This window comes from Ambystoma mexicanum, chromosome 6q (assembly GCF_040938575.1).
Source record: "Ambystoma mexicanum isolate Mex_15411 chromosome 6q, UKY_AmexF1_1, whole genome shotgun sequence".
NCBI classification, from domain to species: Eukaryota; Metazoa; Chordata; class Amphibia; order Caudata; family Ambystomatidae; genus Ambystoma; species Ambystoma mexicanum.
The window spans coordinates 1,545,680,749-1,545,698,667 of record NC_090937.1 but is presented as its reverse complement, the minus strand read 5'-3'; the positions used below and the strand labels follow the sequence as shown (position 1 = coordinate 1,545,698,667).

Sequence of the window (17,919 nt, the reverse complement as noted above, 5' to 3'; positions counted from 1 at the left end):
ATAGTAGAAAGAGAGGTAAGGACCAAAGGGGGCAAGGAGGGAAGGTATAGCAAAAAAGAGGAGGCATGCGCAAGGCTATGAATGCATTTAAACACAACTTGAAGGGATCAAAACAATCGAAGACTGGCATGGGAAGAAAGATGGCGGATAGCAACTAACCGAGGAGAGATCGGAGAGCATAGAGGGAGCAAAAAATTAAAAGCCAAAAAGCCGAAAATATTGAAGTATGCAGAGCGCATAGGCCAAAAGGACAAGAAGTGAGGGTCAATAGTCAAGACGGGAGAAGAACCAAGTCTTGGTGTTCGGAAAGGTTCAGAAACGACAGGTTTTGTGTATGCTGTATAGTAGGAAACTGCAAGAAGACACGAGATTATAGAACCAGAAATAATGGCTAGATTATGAGCAAAAGATGGGGGAGAGAATCAGGAGAATCCTGAATAACAGGTGTTCGAAGGGGAAGAGCAATGATGGGTTGATGAATATTTATGTACCAGTCAAATATGGTTCCTTAGCACAGGTATTTCATCTTTTGCTTATAATGGTAATAGTTTGAAAAATTTGCAGGATAGATGGATGTTTTTTAATTCATTGCTGTATTCATATTTGCAAATCTTTCCATCTGTAGGTCATCTGCAAATGTTTGATATGTTCAATGTGGAAAAATGGCCAATAGTGCAGGCTTATGCACTCGACGGTATTGGCGGCGGAGGGTTTTTTACCATGAAGCATGAGGTAGGTCTCTCTGATTGCATTGTATCCTGCTTAAAGGCTGGCTCCTTATATTAGAAGCTTGTCATGTTCTGAATTCCAATATTAATCGTATTAACTATGATTGAAAAATGTATATGGACAGGGATCGGTGTATAGAGTTGATAAACAAGAGCTAGAGCTAAAATCCATCGTCCAGTGTGCAGGAGCTGGTTCTGGATAACAACGGTCAAATAATATGAAGTGGATGGATCAAAATACAATACCATGCAACCCTTCTTTTTAGAATATGGTTATTTTATAATATGCAAGTTCAGAAGGTATGTCTGTGCGCCTCTCTACGTTATTTGCGGTAGGAGTTAAGTATATAAATGTCATATGTATGCCGGCTGCAAGAACTTAACTACAACTGATATTCCCCTAATCAGTCAAAGAGTAAAGATAAAATTGAATGTTAGTTAGGTATGGTTCTGCGCCATGACAAATTAGAATCAAATCAAGCGTATTTGACCAAAAAGATGTTTTATTCTTGGTTTAAAAAAAAGAAACTAAGGTCCTTGGATACAATTCTAGGTTGTGCTAGGTGTTGGGGAGAATTCTCCAGAATGGCTAATTTCCCCTACGTACTGAGTCCCTCAGCAGCTTTGCTGGCTTTCTAGGATATTTTTCACCTGGTAAGATTGTGAGCCTTTTTTCCCCACTCTTACATGTGTTTTGCTGTGTGTGTTTAACATTTTTGTGTTCATAGACTGTGGAGCCTCACCTACTCCATAGGCATCATCTTTTTACTGTGTTACACAGCACCTTCAGTGCAGTGACACAGGGTTGTCTTTTTCAGACTTCCCACTTCTAACTCCATTTTCTGGGACTGACTACTGTCTCCCAAAACATGTAGACCCAGTACAAACTATTTTACATAGAGTTCTGGAAAGGGTTAATAGGGTATCCAGTCATAATTTCGAATACAATATATTCGAAAGTAAAAATGTCGAAAATATTTAGTCGAAAAACAAAAATGTCGAAAAACAAAAATGTCGACTTTTTTTCGACTTTTTTTGATTTTATGTGTTAATAATAAATATTTTATTAAACTTTTTTTTAAAAATAATTAAAGGTATTTCCATGGGGGGTGGGGGTGATGGGGAGGATGGGGGGGTTGGGGATAGGGGTTTGGGATGTTTTTTTAAATAATTAATTAATTATTTAATATTATATTAAAGATTTTTTTAAAATAATTAAAGGTATATCTATGGGGGGTGGGGGGGATGGGGAGGAGGGGGGGGTTGGGGTAGGGGTTTGGGATGGGGGGGTTGGGGGGACCCCCCCCCCATAATAAATGTTACTATCTGGGTAAAAAAAAAAAAGTGTTTTGGGTTTTCAATTTTTTTTTCGACATTTTTTTTTCGAAATTATGACTTTTCCTATTATATGTATGTTTTTTCGACTTTTTTACATTCGACATTTTTTTCCGACATTTTTGCTATTCGACATTATGTTTTCGACTTTTTGACTATAAACCGGTTAATAGTTATCCCTTTTTGTCTGTTTCTCATGGAACATTATTTCGTTCCCTTTTCATTAAGATTTGGCTGGTGGCAGTAGTAATTACCCTATTTTTTCTACTGCGGTTATTTTAGCCTTGGTATTGTTTTAGGCTATCTTAGTAGCCACGAACTTAAACCCGCTGCACCATATTTACTTTTATACGGTTCCGGCTGGGTTTTATTAGCCATTTCTTTTTGTAAAAGTTTTTCTTGTGTTTTACTCTGCACGCCAAACCAGGTTTGATTCCATTGTTCGCCAACCTTTGGCGGGCTTCTGAGGGGGACAGGATGTGACAGAGGGGTTTAAGACTCCCTGCACAGGGTCTCCTTGGAGACCCATGTCGCACTCTGGTATGATTGGCTGTGGTGACTGTTCCGGCGGGACAGCCACCCTGCTGGGTGATTGACAGCCAGGCTGTGTGAATGGGGGAAAACTGCATAAAAAGCAGGTCTCTGGGACTGAGACGGCAGAGTCGCCACTGGATCGAGAGAACCGAAGAGAAGCTGACAGAAGGGGACCTCTACCACGACTGAACCTCCCGGTGAAGCCCTGCTGCAGGTCCGAATCTTCAAACTTCGACAATAGGGAATATCTGCAAGGAATCTTCTCCCCTTGAGCTGGTGGGAACAACCAGTTTGCCAAACTGCAAGTCAGGCCTCCCTCCTCTGGTTGAATTTGCTGTACAGGGCTACACAGAACCGGATAGCCAGGAGGAACGGACTATGCTTGGGTTGTAAGGTGCACACCTTTTATTTGTTGCTTTGTTCTGCTGCTGGTTTCTTCACTGGACAGTACAGGACCCTCCAGTCTTCCTACTTCGTGTCAGTCCGACAGTCGTTTCAGGAACCGTGAGCCTGCAGGACCTGCCAGGAATGTCTGCCTCAGCTACAGCCTTCTTCTCCATTTAAGGTACTGTTCAAATCCGGTCATTCGTTCCGTCTGACCGTGGTAAAAGTATTTGAAAATCTTTTGCCAATCCGAGGGCTTGTCCTTCTCTATTCTTTGAAGTAACTTTTCATACGACCAACTTCGTTCTGAACTCTTAACCACAAACTACTCTGAACTGTGTTATCCTCTGGGGGTCTTCCAGGTCCGGGAGGGACTTGTGTAGCTCTATCACCAGGGGTTCCCTTGAGGCCTAATAGGCTCACCAGAGTGGTCTCCGAGGGTTCCCGCATCGGACCTGCCAGAACCAGACTCTGTTCTAAGGTTCAACGATTGGGTGCTAAAGTTCATCCCATTTCTTCTGCGGCTCTGGACAGCGGGGTTCGCCCTGAAGTCTACATTTCTGGAGCTTTCCACACCAAGTCACGACTGGAGGCCCCACTTGAGGGAGCTTTTTGTCCCGGTTAAAAACAGAGGTTCCTCTTCTTGGGGCTAAAGTCCGCACCGACGGAACCGAGGGATCCTCTTTGAAGGTCTTGTCAGTGAGGTTCGTTCCTCAGCGGTCCCACGCTCAGGGTCGTGGTGTACCGGTTCTGTCGAGGGGGCAAAGAGGATGGTCACGGACTACAAGTCTTCCAGTACCGGCTCTGCCGAGGTTCCTCCACTGGAGGCTAATTCTGATAATGATTAGATAAGATGTCCAGTAAACATCTGAGACCTGCCAGCACCGGCTCGGCCGAGGATCCTTGTGTCAAGAAGTTTTTCTTAAGTCCCCTGTCTCCTCTGAGGAGACAATTGCCTCATCTTTGCATGTGACGCAGTTCTCCTCAAGTGTCGACAAAATGGCGGCCCATGGTCCAAGGCAGCCATTTTGGATACCTCTCTTACACCAACGTTCACGACGTCTGGGGCTGGGAGCATTTCTTTTTGGGCTGAGCAGCCTTTTCCATGCTATGTGGACAACAAAAACCTGTTACGCCCTTCTTTCGACTGGTGTGCCCAGACATGGCTGCCTAATACAGTCTCGCTCCCTCCCACTTCCGCTCCACTGATCGATGTGGATCGGGTCGGTGGTGGTCCCTCCTGGGAACCATCCTCCTTGAGTTCATGGGGGTATGACCCTAACGAGTTGCCTCTTCCTGTTCAGCGCCAAAGCCTTCGGCTGAGGATGAGTTTTTGGGGAAGTTTCAGATGCTCATGCATTCTGACCCTATGAAGGCATATTTCAAACCTCTTTAGAGGGAACTGTACCCTGGACCTCCTGTCCCACCATCTCCACCGGCTGTTCCGACGCAGATCCTGGTGGTGCCACTTCCTTCACTGCTTTCTACTGGACCTCCTCCGCCACTCCCTCCTCTGCCCCGCTGTCTCCTATAGAGAAGACACTGGCAGAGCGGGACAACACTTTAAAACCTGAGGCAGTATGCGTGGTGGACCAGTCTTCAGTTCCCGCCTCGTTGGATGAGCCTCAAGCAGATCAGGATAGCGATATGCAGCCCCACTGTGGTAGAGCATTTCATGACCGGGTCCTGGAAATGATGGCCCTCCTTGATATTCCCTTATCTTAGGCCCCCACTCCACGGGAGGGGGTACTTTCTGGAGCCTTTACCCTGTCACCTCAGGAGCTCACCGGCCTGTTCCTCCAGAAGGACGTCTTGATTGAGGCCCGTAAGGCCTGGGATTAACCCCATGCCGGGCTACACCTCAACAAGAGGATTGACGCTCGATAGAAGCTTCACACATCTGAGAAGATAGCCTTATCGGCTTGTCCGCTCCCTTCCTCAATGGAACAATGGCAGCAGCCACCCTCCAGTCCAAGCCAGCCTCTGCATCTTCCACGACAGCGGCCCAAGTTCTTTCCAAGGAAGATAAGCTCCTGGATGCCTAGGGCAAGAAAGTATTTTCGAATTCCGCGCTCCAACTTCGTCAGGCTAACACAGAGCTCATCCTGGCAGCAGCCAATCTGAGGCTGTGGAAGGAGCTAGCCGATTTCCAGGAATGTATTCATGTGGATAGGCTGGACGACTTTAAAGCTGGTTTGTCAGACGCCAAAGTGTTGGCACAGGATCTACTGGAAGCTGCAGCACACCACGTAGATACCTCTGCTCGAGGCATGATGGTCTGGATAGACATATCCCGCCAGACGTGGCTTCATGCAATGAAGTTTTCAAAGGAAGTGCAAGATAAAGTACTTGACCTTCCTTTTGATGGCAAGGAATTGTTCCATTCTTCCACAGATGAGGAACTCACAAAGACGAAAGCGAGTACCCAAACCACCAAAACTTTATCAGACCTGGCGAAAGCTCCAGCTAAGGCCCCTTATACACAGAGGTCAGGGTCCCAAACTCGGTCCTTCTCTGGATTCAGGGGGTTTCAGGGTCGCTGTGCGCGCCGAACTGAAGCTCCGGTTGGCGGGCCCCGCCGACAGCAACAACGGCAAAGTGGTTGGTTTTTCTCTCGGCCATCAGCCTTCTCTCCAGGGACAGGTAGTCTCCCTGCCGACAAGTTATCCAAATGATATATCTCGTCAGTTGCATGAGACTCCGGTGGGAGGAAGAATCTCATCTCTTCTGAAGGCGTGGCAGACCATCACCGAAGATCGTTGGGTTTTGTCCATCGCTCGGGGCAGTTTTCGCTTGCCCCTCCACCCTCCCCCCTTCCAACAGATCGGGTCACCCTCTCTCAGAGCCGTGGTACAGAAAGTTCTAGACCTCAGAGTGGTGGAGCCTATTTCCCTCTGGGAGCAAGGGGGAGGGCTTCTACCCCCGTCTGTTCAGTGCCCAAACCCAACCAGGCTGGCCTGCGCACTATCCTCGATCTTTCCCAGTTCAAACTTTCTCTGCCCCAAGAGAAATTCAAGATGATCACGCCTTGCCAAATAAAGTCCTCTCTTGGGAAGGGCAACTGGCTCAGTGTAGTGGACCTTCAGGGCGCATACATGCACATTCTGATATGGACGCCACATCGGAAATGCCTGCGGTTCTCCATGGGAGGGGAACATTTACAGTTCCGTGTGCTCCCTTTTGGTCTCAGCTCAGTGCTGCGCATCTTCATGAAGATGTCGGTCATCGCAGCTTTCCTCAGACTGCAGAGCGTTCATGTATACACCTGTTTAGACAACTGTCTTCTACGCAGTATTGTCCACAGTCGGCACTGATCAAATTTCAGTCTCTCCTCCAGCTCCTGTTCCATATTAGGATGTCGGTGAACTGCTGGAAATCTTCCATGACGGTCTCTCAAGACTTGATGTTCCTGGGTTTCCGTTGGTACGGTCAGTACCATGGTGTTCCTAATGGCGGACAGGATTGCGGACCTATCAGCCACGTGTCAGATCTTACTCCAATCGTCGCACATGACGGCTTTGTGGTTCCAGAGACTTTTGGGCCTCATAGCTTCTTGCGTGCTAGCCCTCCCTCTTGCACGTCTGAAGATGAGGCGTACTCAGCTAGCTCTCCGGAGCTCTTGGTCTCTGGCTTCAGACCTGGATTCCAAGATAATCCCAGTTCGATCGAACATGACGGCGGATCTGCAATGGTGGTCTTCGACCGACAACCTATCAGTGGGGGCCTCCTTTCAGGAGCCCTGCTCACAAGTGAAGGTTACCACGGACTCCTCCCTTCTGGGGTGTGAGGCGACTCTGGTTCACCTTGATGTGTTCGACCTGTGGACACATCAGGACAGGCTGTTTCATATCAATTATCCTGGCTGTTTTTCTGGCACTCAATTCTGTAGCAATGTTTTACATCAACAAGCAGTGTGGGACCAGGTCACCTCTCCTGGTGGAACTAGCCATGCAGATTTAGGAATGGGCCATCCAGCACAAGGTTTGGCTCCTGTCTGTACACGTTCCGGGTCACATCAGTGTAACTGTAGATTCACTCAGCAGCCATTTACGAGTGGGAATTGAGCACAGATGTTCTCTCCACCATTTTTCGCCAATGGGGCCCTCCAGAAGTGGACCTCTTTGCGACTTCTACAAACAGGAAACTTCCTCTATATGCATCCAGAAACAGTATCGGGGTCTCCTCCCTTGGAGACGCTCCCGAGATTCCATAGCACAATATGAAGGCTTATGCTTTTCCTCCACTGCCTCTGATTCATCTGTCACCCTGCAAGCTCAGGAATGCACCGAACTGCACTCTCCTCCTCATAGCTCCTTGGTGGCCAGCCAGATTCTGGTTCTCAGAACTTCCGCATCTGTCAATTCTTCCTCCGATCAGATTCCCGACCTGCTTCACGAGTGCGATCACCAGATGTGGCACCCCTCCCCACAATCTTTCAGCTTGGCGGCCTGGTGCCTGAATTCAGATCTTTAGCGCAGTTTAATTTGTCCAAAGACAATATGCGCATTATCCAAGCGGCCAGAAAACCTTCTTCGAGGTCTCAACATAGGAGCAAATGACTCTGTTTTTGCCACTGGCGTTTAGCTAAACAACTTGACCCCAGGCACGCCACGATTGACCCTGTTCTAACATTCGTGACTCACCTCGCAGCTTCGGGCATTCATGTCGTCTTGCAGGATTTACTTATCTGCCATTGCGGCCCATCTGTCCACTGACAGCTGTTCCTTTTCTTTGACTAATCCAGTCATCAAAAGGCATTTTGCGGGTCTTCTGCATCTTTTCCCACCTGTGCGCACTCCTCATCCCAAATGGTATTTGAATGTGGTCCTCACTGCCTTCTGCCATTGTTAGGCAGAAACCTGTGCAGTTCCCTTAGGGACCACTGCAAAAGGCTTAAGACTACAGGTGTTAGCAGTAAACCCAATTGGTAGCAGTCTGTACCACCCAGATTTACCTGGTAGCTGTGGCTGAGCAGCCAGACTTCTCTCAAGAGGATTTAGACAGTATATAGAGTATACAAGATAGGTACCAAAATACAGTAGCACAAGCAAACATTGACCAGAGCTTGGGTATAAAAGTAGATAATTATTTATTTAAAACGCACTTTGTAAAATACACTAACACTAATATGGCAAGCAAGTTCAAAAACAGTCACTATTAATATGTATACATCCCTGATCACTTATTGAACAAGTCTTAGTTAAAACAACACTTATTTTCAGACAGAGGTGAGCGCTTAACTTAAGATGGCACTCCAATAGGTTAATAAAAAAAGGGAGGGAAAAAGGCAGAATTTAGGAACATTCACAATACCAACACTTTAAGAGAACCAGAGCAAGTCAGAAAAGGCAGAGTCTACTGAGGAGCAAGAAAGTCATAGGCCAGGCCCACTCTTGAAGAGAGCAAGGCGGAATGTGTCCAAGATCACACAGTTGAATAGTACTTTTAAAGAGTCTTTGCAGATAGTTCAAAAAGGGTTGGATCAAGTCAGGAAAAGTTAGTTTGCAGGTCCCAAGTCACCCCAGGATAGAAAGTCAAGGATTTACGGGACACCTTGAACAGTCTGTTGCAAGGGAGACCAGGCGGGACTCAGTACCTGAAATGGTGAGGAAGCTCCAGCCGAGGCAGTTGTTTCTGGCAGCGGGTGCAAGTCAGTGCTTCGTCCAGGCGAAGAGAAGATCTCGACGTGGAGGAAAGCTGGAGGTTGTTGCACTGCCAGGGAAGAAACCAGCCGCGGAGTTTCCCGGTTAAAAGGTACTACCCTTTTATTCGCGGTAGTGGTGAAGCGTGGCTATCCGGCCGCCGGGATGCTTGGCACGGGCGATTCGACCACGAGACGATCCAGGAAGGCGAAAAAGAGGGTGAACTGGTTATCCCCACCAGTTCAGAGGAATAAAATTCTCTGGGATGAAGATCTTCTCTGTCGTTGGGAAGTGGTGAGACGGTTCAGCAGGGCTCCATCGGTGGTGTCGTCGTTGCAGGTCGGCTCAGCTTCTCCCTCTTCGGATTCTTTGGTCCTGTGGCGATTTCTGAAGTTCCAGTTCCCAAAGCCCTGCTTTTATGCAGAAAACCCCCATTCATCAGTCCTAGCTGTCACTCAAACCTGCTAAGTGGTGAGCCGGGCGGCTCACCACTGGGCCAATCACACAAGAGTGCGACTTGAGTTGCCGAGGCAACTCAGTCCAGGGTGCCTAAATCCCCCTCGCCCCACTTATCCTGTAGACCCAGACAGAGTGGCACCACTTTTGGAGGCTTCTGTGGAGAAGCCCGCCAAAAAGTGGAACAAAGGGCTCGTCTTGGGTTGGAGTTACAGAGGCGAACACAAACGCCATTTTAAAACCTACTCCTAGCAAAAAGACCCAACCGGGCAATACATATTAAATAAATAACCCGGCGGTATCTTTAACATTGCACCAAAAAGTGGTGCGCTTAAAATGAAAGGGAAAATCCCATAGGAAATATTCCGGTGGAATATTTCGCGTGGTAACCACTGCCACCAGCCAGAAACTCGACGAGGGGAGACTGCACAGTGCCCCCTTGAAAAACAGACCCAGGGGCAATCTAATCACCCCTGCCAGTACTTCCACAATATGATGGTTTGTACTGGTTCTGTTCACTATTTTAAAACTAGTAAAGTCAATGGTGACTTTACATGCCCTGGGAGACAGTAGTCAGTCCCAGGGTATGGAGTCTATGTTTGGGGGTCACTATGATACCCCTGTGTTACTGCACTGAGGGTGCTGTGTAACACACTTACCAAAAACCACATGAAACCCTATGGAGTAAAAGACCCCATAGCCCATAAAACACATTACAAAGACAAAGGATATCTCAAATCATGTTGAAGGGTGGGAGAAAAAGAGTTTCACTCTTAGCAGGAGAAAAAAATAAACCCCAAAAATCCAGCAAAGCTGCTGGGGGACTCACTAGGTTTGGGAAATTAGCCTTAACAGAGAATTCTCCCTAACAGCCATAAACCATTTGAACCCATGGCCACTACTGATCTCAAATACCTTGCTTGGAACAGTGCTTTTCTGATCGCAGGGACATCAGCAAGGGGAGCAAACAAGCTCCAAGCTCTTTCTTGGAACATCCGTGCCTCACCTTCCATAAGGATAAGGCTGTGTTCCTCACTCATCCTTCTTTCGTGCCTAAGGTGGTTACAGATTTTTTTCATTTGACCCAATCAATCTCCTTACCTGTCTTTTTTCCTAACCTAGCATCGGGTGCCGAAAGAGCCTTACACAACTTGGACGTCAAGCGAGCCCTGAAGTTTTACCTCGACAGTACGAGTGAACTCAGGGGCTCTTCACAACTCTGTCACATTTGGTGACCCGAAAGGGAAACCAGCTTCAAAGGCAACGATCTCCCGATGAATTGCCTCCTGCATTTCTGGAGCCTATAGCATTCAGGGCCTTCATCCTCCAAAAGGCATCCATCTTGTACATGGGAACGCGGCTGCTGTTGCCTTCCAAAAGTATGTTCCTTGGGAAACCATTGCCAAGGCGGCTACGTGTGCTTTCCCATCAGCTTTTTGTAAGCATTACTGCTTGGACCTGAGATCCAGGGCTGATGCCCAGTTTGGCCAGGCTGTCCTTAAGAACTTATTCCAGTAAGGGGGTTTTTACATCTACCTGAACTAACTGTGGTGCGTGCTTGGGAATCTCCCACAAGTATGGAGGAAAGGGGACGGGACGAATGAGTATAACAAAGTTACTAGCCGTTGTGACTACCTTACTCCTTACTCCTATTCAATAGTCCCCTCTCCTCCATACGCCCGCCCACTGTCCCCTCTAAAAAGTATCCTCTAATATTGTTTAAATGGTCCCAGACCTGGCGTTAGAAAGGACTGAAGGGCGATGCGTGGGGCGTAGCTCAGGAGGGAGGGGTTACGGCCATGTACGGTACCCCGTGTAAAAATAAAAGGGCAAACATTCAAAATTTTGGTGCTATTTACAAAAGTGCTCCGGTCCCGTCCAGAAGGACGGAATGTCCCACAAGTATGGAGGAAAGGGGAATATGGACTAAGGTAGTCACTACGGTGAGTAACTTTAATTTTTCCTAGTACACATTATATTACCAAGAACCAACCACACATACATGCACTACCCAAACATTATACGTTCTGCTTTAGTAGTTGGTGGTATAGTCGTGCTCTAACAACACAGACACTGGATTGGCAATCCCTCGGATGCTTGCTTCTCTAAGTTGTGATCCCCAGTGCACATTAGTATCACAAAGCACTAAACGTCACATTAGAAACCTTACTACGGAAATCACTAAACGTGCTCATTAACATCACCGTTTACAGAACACTATAAAATGCTTAGCTCTGGAACGTGTTGGATTCCTCAAGACAATCTGCGCGATGCACCCTGTCCCTGCGTGCTGTGTCTCTGTGAACTTGTGCGAGTGCTGGAGTTGGCATCCTGCCTAAGTCTATAAACAAGTAATATAATCAGGTTTGACGATCATGATAGCAAGCGTGATCGTTGCACATATTAGGCGGCAATCAACTGTTATTTAATCAGACGGGTTAATTCAATGAGCGTCTGATTCGCTCGGTAATTCAGATAGTCGCACACAACGTAAATCATTAGAGCAGCATTGTCGCATTCCTTATCACGGTCCTGCTACGAATGCCGGGTGAAACACCTCTGAACGTGCGTCACCTCGGGTTGATGTCTCCAGCACGAACAGCTGTTCTTTTTCGCTGCGAGCGAGCATGCACGTTTGAACGGGCGTGTCCCTGGGAATTCTACAGCTACACATGCTTGATGATAGGGCTGCTATGGATTGTAGTCTTTGTGATTTTCCCTTCTTGCGCTGCTCATGTGGCGCCTGTTTACCCCTCGAGGTGCTACACATGCAGGATGGACAGATATAACACCTGCCATGACCTGTTTTATTTTTTTGGTTGGACATTAGTGGTTGTGCTACCTACCAAAGCCATGTTTTCTGCACCTATCACCATGAGTACTTAACTTTTGGACCTTGGATTGCCTGGTTATTTGAGATACTTATCCTTGGGGTCTCCGAGGTCAAAGATTTCTGCTGGTACCATTTTACAGTGTATTGCCATTCACTTGCATATGCCCGAATCCTATTTTGCGTCTTTTCTTACTGGTGCTGCTGGGTCTCTAACCTGACCCTGGAATTCTTACAGAGGATCTACTTTGGCATCCCCTGGGGTTGGTTGTAATCTGCTCCACACCTGTTGGGTAGACATGGAAATTAAAATTAAATATTTCTCTGTCGTCCTGGCTCTCCCTCCTTCCCAACTGGTTGGGGAACGCCTGCATACGCAGGTGGGCTTGAAAAGCTGGCTGCAAAAGATAGTTGTCACTAGTTTTGGAAGGGGTAGGACCTACGTCACGTTTGCATTCCTCCGCATGCTGAGCCCACACCTTACCCCTATTCCACCAACGTTCCACACCCAGTTCCTGTTTTTCCACCTACTGGGCGGGTCGGACTTTTTGCAGCGCTGCAATTCCCTTTTCGGGGTGTTTTTCTGCTATCCATGCCTTTTTTCTTAGTGATTGATTCTTTATTTTTATTTGTTCAAATTTGTGGTGCCTCCCTCTACGCATGCCGTATGCGATAGGATTCAAGCAGTGCATTCGTTGCCGGTAGCATTTTTCTGCAGCCGATCCCCATCATGCCTGCGTCCGCTGTTTGGGTATACATCACTCGGTGAGTACCTGTGTCTTTTGCTGTGGGATTCACCTGAGGTCTCTGCGGACTAGTCTTCTCTCTGTGTCACAGCTGGGACCGGTACCGAAGATGACGGAAGAGGAGGCCAACATCGATAAGAGAGGACTGTACCTTCAGGTGAGGTACTAGTTTTGGCACAAGCCGTCTGTACCCTGGGGAAGACTGCCTCTTCAGTTCTGAAGTCTTCACGGGACCATTCAGGGGGAAAACCCCCAGCCTATTCACCTAAAGTACCTCTTGGTGGGAAAGCACTAGTACCTCCAGGTGCCTTATATCATATCAGAAGACCCACCCGGTACCAGAAGAGTTATTTACACCAAACAAAAATAAGACAGTACCAGGAAAACCCTTTATTGCCTCTGTAAGCCGAACAGGCAAGGAAGGGTACATGCATTGAGGCCAGTGCCTCCGGGTTTGATTCGGTCCACTCAGATCCCCCAGTACCGAGGAAATCAGAGGTCCTCTCAAAAGAGGCATAAGCACTCTCATTCAAGATCTCGTCCAGTACTGAATTCTCCAAAAAAGCACAAACGGGAAGAAATCTCCAGTGGCGTCTCTCTGGCTCGGTAACAGAGAGTCGGAATGATAATTCTGACTCAGAAGACTTTGATGCTTCAAAATCTTTTAGTGTTCCACCGGAACATTTATTCAGCACTCCTGTGATTGCTCAGTATCCTCACATTTTGCCTCAATTTTCGCCTCCGTCTGATGACAATTTGGGTCAAACTACTCAGTTAACAATGCAACGTGGACCACAGCTGGTTCGAGCTAATATCCAGGTGCCTAGGCCTGTGGTTTTGAACATCCATAATCCTAGCCAACCGCCTAACAGTGCTGTCTCTTCAACTTTTCCAGACTAGAAGACCCTCAACTTAGCCCTTCCCAAATGGCGAACGACATCACCAATACTGTGCTAGAAACCATGCTTTCTGAGCCCTTCCTAGATGTTCTGGCTCAACGCATCAAGGACAAAATATCACCTATGTTACCTCAAGGATCAGTACCCATCGATCCTATTCCTGAACCAATCACTGTACCAGTGGACAACGAGGACTCTGCTCCTCCTCCCAAAAAACTGAAAATTTCAAAGGACTCTGACTCTGACTCAGATTCAGAGGACGACACCACTCCGATCCATCGAAGGTGCTTAATGACATCGTGACTAAAGCCATGCAGGCACTAGAAATCCTTCCAAAGGATAAGCCTGAAACGGCTGGTGTTTTTGGGATACTGCCATTTCAGCAGTCAAAAGTTCCACTTCCCATGGAATTGTTTGTTTTAGAACATGCTCTAGCTCGTTGGGGAAAGCCTCATTCTGATCCACACACCTCCAAGACCCTAGATAACAAATACAAGGTGCCTAAGGATAAACCTTTCATACTCATGGGTAATCTTACTGCTCAATCAGCAGTAGTCTCAGCTGCCCTTGGCACAAAGGGCAAAGGCCCTTCATCGCCAGCTTCAGTGCTAGACAAAAATGCAAAAGCATGGGCGACTCAAGGTCAGAAGGTTTATACCAACTTTACCTTACAATTTAGGCAGGTTAAAACTGCTACAGTTTTGGAAGATTTAATATCCTTAATTGGGAGAATCTTGAACTCTTTACAGGCATGCTCCCTCAGACGGCCGCAGACTCATTTTCCTTCTGGATTTCAGAGGGTAGAGAAGCTGCTAACAGCTTCAAGTGGTCAAAGACCTCACTGACACAACAGCAAGAGCAGTCACTAGTGCAGTCTGCATGCGTAGGCACACATACTTATCAGCCTCTTCCCTTCACCAAGATATCCAGGAGAAAGTGATCCACCTTCCATTCGATGGCAAAACACTGTTTGATCCATCCACAGATGAGGTCCTACAGAAATGTAAGGCCAGCATTGCAGCAGCTAAACCCTTGGCTCAATTTGGGTGAAACAGCCACATCACCAACATTTTAAATCATTTAAACCACGTCCACAAGGAAAAAGTGGTTCTTCCACTTCTGCTAAGTCTTACTACTCTTCTACAAAGAGAAGATATAGACCCAAGTCGAAGTCTGAAACTCCCCCTTCCTTGAATTTATGCTCAAGAGCAAATTTGACTTCCTTCCTGGCATGTGCATACCTTCCGCTCCAACTTTCGTGAAGGAGCATACATCCCCGGTAGCAGGAAGGCTTTCCAACTTCCTCCCTTTTTGGAAAACCATTACTGCGGAATAGGTTCTGAATATTATTCAGCAAGTTACCGCCTTTGCTGTCCGGCTATTCCAACTTCCCATCATCCAAAGCTCCAAAAATCATCCCGGAGCTCCTGGAAGGGATCCAAAAACTCCTTTTCCTATGAGTGATAGTTGGTTCCTCAAGAGGAATTAGGTATGGGATTTTACTCTCGTTACTTCCTGATCCCAAAGAATCCGTCCAATTCTGGACCTTTCATACCTTAACCAATTTCTGTCAATTGAAACCTTGCACATGATAACCATTCCTCAGATTCTGGCTTCTCTTCATCCAAACGATTGGATAGAATCTGTAGATCTACCGGATGTTTTATTTCACATCCCCATCTACAAACATCACCGTCGGTTCCTGAGATTTACAATAGGAAGGTCTCATTACCAGTTCACATGTCTTCCCTTTGGGTTAAATTCTGCTCCTAGGGTTTTCACAAATGTTCTGGGGTCAGTGGCAGCCTACCTTCGGTTAAGGACAGTCCATCTATACCTCTACCTAGATGACTGGCTTCTCAAGGCCCAGTCTGCAGAGGAATTACTTTCGCAAATGCAACTTGCCATACTCTTTTCAACCCAGGGTTTTCCATAAATGAGACGAAATCTCAGCTCAATCCCTCGAAAAGGATCCAATTCCTAGGCGCAGTTATAGATACTACTCTACTCAGAGCCTTTCCACCACTGGAAAGGATGGACGCTAGTCAACAAACCATTGTAAAGTTCAATACCCACCAGACCCTAACAGCTTGGTGGTTTCAAAGGCTCTTGTACCTTATGGCCTCTTGCATAAACCTAGTTCCCTTTGCAAGACTCCATATGAGAACAGCCCAGTGGCATCTTGCTTGCAACTGGAACCAGCTCTTGGATTCCCAGGAAATGAAAATCCAAATTCCAAAACAAGTTCAGGACTTTCTACTCTGGTGGAACTCCTCGAGAACCTGCTAATAGGTTTTCCTTTTCAACCTCCCCCTCACCAAATCGTCATAACAGACTCTTCAGAGTATGGTTGGGGAGCCCATTGTGTAAGTCTAACAGCTCACTGTAACGCTCACCTGATTCTCGCAGAGGCGCCGGTCTTGACTGGGCGACTACCGTATCTTCAAAGGTGATGTGTAGCACCCGGTTGGCTCTTTGGGCTGGACCTCTGTGCACTGTATGCCTGACTTCAAGAGTAAGATGTCTGCAGACAGAAAATATGGGATTAAAGAACTGGGGTTATTGGGGTGTCCCTATCTCTTCCCTTTTTTGCTCTCCTGTAGACCCCCAAAGGTTAACGCTCTCACCTTAGGTAAGTGAATGCCGAGCTCTCCATCTGCCTCGGGGCAGGGTGCTGTAACCAGTTTCTTCACTGGATCGGTAGCGCAGGCCTCTTGACTTCAGAGGACTGCTGTCCGTCGTTTACTGCACGAACGGTAAGTTTCAAGTAATTCTATTGTCTTAAAAGTCTTTAGCAATGATGTCTCTTGTTTTGCAGGTTCCGGCGATGGCGGATGATGGGCTGAAGTGAGTTGAAGATGGAGTCCGTATGATGAATAGAAGCGCTTGGAAGCACGTAAGTAAGCGCTTGTTGCCTGCTTCACGATGCGCTCTAAATTTTATTTTGCAGGTACGAGTTCGGAGCGGCTGCAGGGTGCCGGAATACCCACTGGGGTTGATGCGGAAAGGAGTAATGGCACGTGAGTATCAAAGTTCCCCAATGTCTTTAAACGCACCTTGTTTTGTCTTTCAGATGCAGGATGCAGCGCCGAAGGCCTCCGGAGCGTGCGAAGAGTCGGTAAGCTTTTGTCTTTCAGATGCCGGAATGCAGTGTGAAGACCTCCGGAGCGCACAAAGAGTAGGTAAGCCTTTGTCTTTCAGATGCCGGAATGCTAACCTGTTTTTTCTTGTCTTTATAGGTGTTGCTGAAGACTGGATTCAGGATGGTAAGCCTTTTTCCTTAGGCCCAGGATCCGATGCAGAAGACACGATGAGCGTTCTGCTGCAGAGGATGCAGAATAACGCAAAGCAAGATTCATCCACCGGGTGTGGTTTAAATAGCCTCCTGTAGTGCTTAGGTGTCTCCTTCCACAGCCACGCCTAGGTAAGAAAAGAGTTCCTGCTTTCCAGAAGAGTTCCAGTGTTCTGAATCTAGGGAGTGGCTCCTGCCCCACCCAACAGGAAAAGTAGTTCCAAACAGAAGAGGATCAGAGGCTCAGCTGGCAGGCAAGTAAGCAGCATGGTCTGCTGCAGGTAAGTCCACCCAAGCATCATGAGCCCGGCGCTTCCAGCGCTGGGACTGGGCACATTTATGAGCCTGGTGCCACTGGTGCCAGGACTGGGTCCAAAAGGTCCCAGTTGGGACTGGTTGGCCCTCGGAACCTGGGTTATGGATCTGCTTCCAAGGGAGTTGGGAAAACCCTGACCTTTTGGAAGCAGAGATCATGACACTCACGGTCTTTGGGCCTCTCAGGAAAAGAATGACCACATAAATGTCCTGGAACTAAGAGCCATATATCTTTGCTCTGATCTCATTTCTCTCCTCACTTCAAGGAAAGGTGGTGAAAATTCTAACGGACAGTACCACTGCAATGTTTTATATCAATAAGAGGGGGGTACTCGTTCCCTTGCCCTGTGTCTCATAGAAGAGACGATTTGGTATTGGGCCATTCAAAATCACATTTTCTTGTTGCCGTCCCATCTGGAGGGAAAGAAGAACGTCCTTGTAGGTAAACAAAGCGGGTTGCAGTCTGCTCCGCATGAGTGGGAGCTGAAACAGTCAGTGTCAAACTTGATAATTCAGAAGTGGGGCCATCCATCAGTAGATCTCTTTGCCAACCAGTACAACTCTGTGTCCTCAGTTTGCATCAAGGCAAAGTCAGGGTCTTCAATCTCTGGGAGATGCTCTGCAAATGGATTGGTTGAATCTAACAATCTATGCGTTCCCACCTCTCCCATTAATTCACAGAACATTACTCAAATTCAAAATGTGACAGAATCTGACAATGATTCTAATGGCCCCGCTCTGGCCTCGCCATATCTGGT

At 47.2% G+C, this 17,919-nt stretch overlaps 1 protein-coding gene across 2 annotated transcripts in view; it reads left to right on the top strand.

Moving 5' to 3' along the window:
• DNAAF9 (dynein axonemal assembly factor 9) overlaps positions 1–17,919 on the top strand; it is a 2,133,167-nt gene that overhangs the window by 397,732 nt on the left and 1,717,516 nt on the right. For both annotated transcript variants that reach the window (XM_069632250.1, XM_069632251.1), the window contains exon 6: positions 626–732. In XM_069632250.1, the coding sequence (XP_069488351.1) occupies positions 626–732 (107 nt within the window). The remainder of the gene's footprint in view (positions 1–625; positions 733–17,919) is intronic.